The sequence below is a fragment of the Manacus vitellinus genome, unplaced genomic scaffold, assembly GCF_001715985.3.
Source record: "Manacus vitellinus isolate BGI_N305 unplaced genomic scaffold, ASM171598v3 scaffold_121_pilon, whole genome shotgun sequence".
NCBI lineage: Eukaryota > Metazoa > Chordata > Aves > Passeriformes > Pipridae > Manacus > Manacus vitellinus.
In genome coordinates, this window is record NW_021938903.1 from 134,779 (window position 1) to 136,852 (window position 2,074).

Below are 2,074 nucleotides of genomic sequence, written 5' to 3' on the forward strand. Positions count from 1 at the left end.
GAGCAGCTGATGGTGAACATGCTGGACGAGAGGGACAAGCTGCTGGACACGCTGCGGGAGACGCGCGAGACGCTGTCGGTGACCCAGAGCCGCCTGCAGGAGACGCTCCGGGAGCGGGACCAGCTCCAGAGGCAGCTCAACTCCGCCCTCCCGCAGGTAAGGACCGGCCCTGGGGCGGGCGGGAGCCTCCGCTGAGGCCTCGGGCTGCGGGATGCGGGGTTTAGCTTGTGCCTTTGGGCGCCTGGAGCTGCTCTGAGTTGCACCTCGTGTCGGTGGGAAAGCCTGGAGGTTCTCCTGAGCCGCAGCCAGCTCAGACACCTCCTTCCCTTTGGAGCCCTCGCTGTGAGTCCGAGGGGGGAGGTGTGGGAGTTCAGTCCCCCCTGTGCACGGGGAATGGTCTTGGAGAGGGGACAAAACCTTCCTGAGACAGCTCAGGGTGTCCTCTGCAGCCCCAGGGCCTGCGCTCGCCCCAGGGGACAGTCCCTTGGGAAGCAGCTCCTGGGGAGCAGGCGGCACATTCCGGGGAATGGATCTGGCCTGCTGCCTCCAGCCAACTCCCTGGGATGGCAGGAGGTCCTGAGGGGACACTGAGAGTCCCCAGGGGGGGACATTAACCCCTCACCTTCCCCACTGCTGGAGGGCAGCCCCACCTCGGCCTCTCCCACGCCAGGAAGGCCCCTTCCCCTCAGCCCCATCACTTACTGGGACTCCTTTGCCTCGAAGTCCTGAGAGGGGACCTTGGAGGCAGAGCTGGGAGCAGGGTGGGGATGGGACACTGCAGGGAGCCCAGGGAGCAGAGGGGCAGCCAGGCTGCCAGGGGGCTGTGCTCAGCAACAACCCAGGGCATGGAATGCTCAGCAACAACCCAGGGCATGGGGAATGCTCAGCAACAACCCAGGGCATGGGGAATGCTCAGCAACAACCCAGGGCATGGGAATGCTCAGCAACAACCCAGGGCACAGGGAATGCTCAGCAACAACCCAGGGCATGGGGAATGCTCAGCAACAACCCAGGGCACAGGGAATGCTCAGCAACAACCCAGGGCATGGGAATGCTCAGCAACAACCCAGGGCATGGGAATGCTCAGCAACAACCCAGGGTGTGAGGAGTCAGGGCTCGCCTTGGCTCTCCTGAGCTGTCTGGGGTTGCTCTGCTCCTGGTTCCTCACCTGCAGGACCCCCTCCAGGTGCTCCAGAGACCTGGACTTGGGCTCAGCCTCCATGAAAATGCTCAGGTCAGGAGAGGGTGAGGTGGATCAGCATCACAGAGCTGTGCAGGGGGGATCTGAGCTGCCCACTGTCCCTTTGGGGCCCTGTGGGACAGGGCACAGTGTCCCAGGGCCCAGATTTGGGGGAACAGGGATTTTGGGGGGGCCTTTTGCACTGCTCCACTGTGGGTATGATGTGGTGAGGAGCCCAACAACCAGGGGAGGCAGGAGCCTTCCAATGTTTATATCCATCCTGACTGTGCCAGTGCTGAGAGCTGGGATCCTCCTTGCCTGGGCACCGGAGTTTGGGGCACCCGGGGAGATGGGAAATTCCTCATGGATCAAAGCTGGTGGCACAAGCAGGACAGAGCTGGAGCTGGTGGCTGCCCAGCTCTCTGCATCCCTGCTCCTCCCTGGATGGGGGAAAGCAGCTGGACCAGCACATCTCCAAGCATGGAGCTGGGCTGGTCCTGGCTCTGCAAAAATCCCAACGGTGCTTCCCAGAGGCTCCTGGGGACGAGCTCCTCCCTGTCCTCAGCGATGTGCTGCGACATTCCCAAGTGCTGGGTGCATCCAGGGCCAGCACCACGACATTCCCAAGTGCTGGGTGCATCCAGGGCCAGCACCACGACATTCCCAAGTGCTGGGTGCATCCAGCACCACCCCCGTGTGCCGGCGGGGGTCGGTCCCCTCTGCTCCCTGCTCCTGTGCCAGCATTCCAGAGGGAGCACGCCAGGTCACCCTGACGCTCCCACTGCCCGCCCCGCCACAGCCGCCCGGGATTAAGGGATGCGGATTTATCCTCCTCTCCCGCTCCGGGAGCGGGCCCTCGGAGCCTCGGCACGGGTGGGGTGTGCACGGAGCAAA

General features: G+C 63.9%; 1 protein-coding gene across 1 annotated transcript in view; it reads left to right on the forward strand.

Annotated features, from left to right (window-relative positions):
* Positions 1–6: 6 nt before the first annotated feature.
* Positions 7–2,074, forward strand: part of PPFIA4 (PTPRF interacting protein alpha 4) — a gene marked incomplete at its 3' end in the record, with an annotated part of 34,141 nt that continues 32,073 nt past the window's right edge. The window contains 1 exon segment of the mRNA XM_029965870.1: positions 7–156. Coding sequence (XP_029821730.1) covers positions 10–156 — 147 coding nt within the window.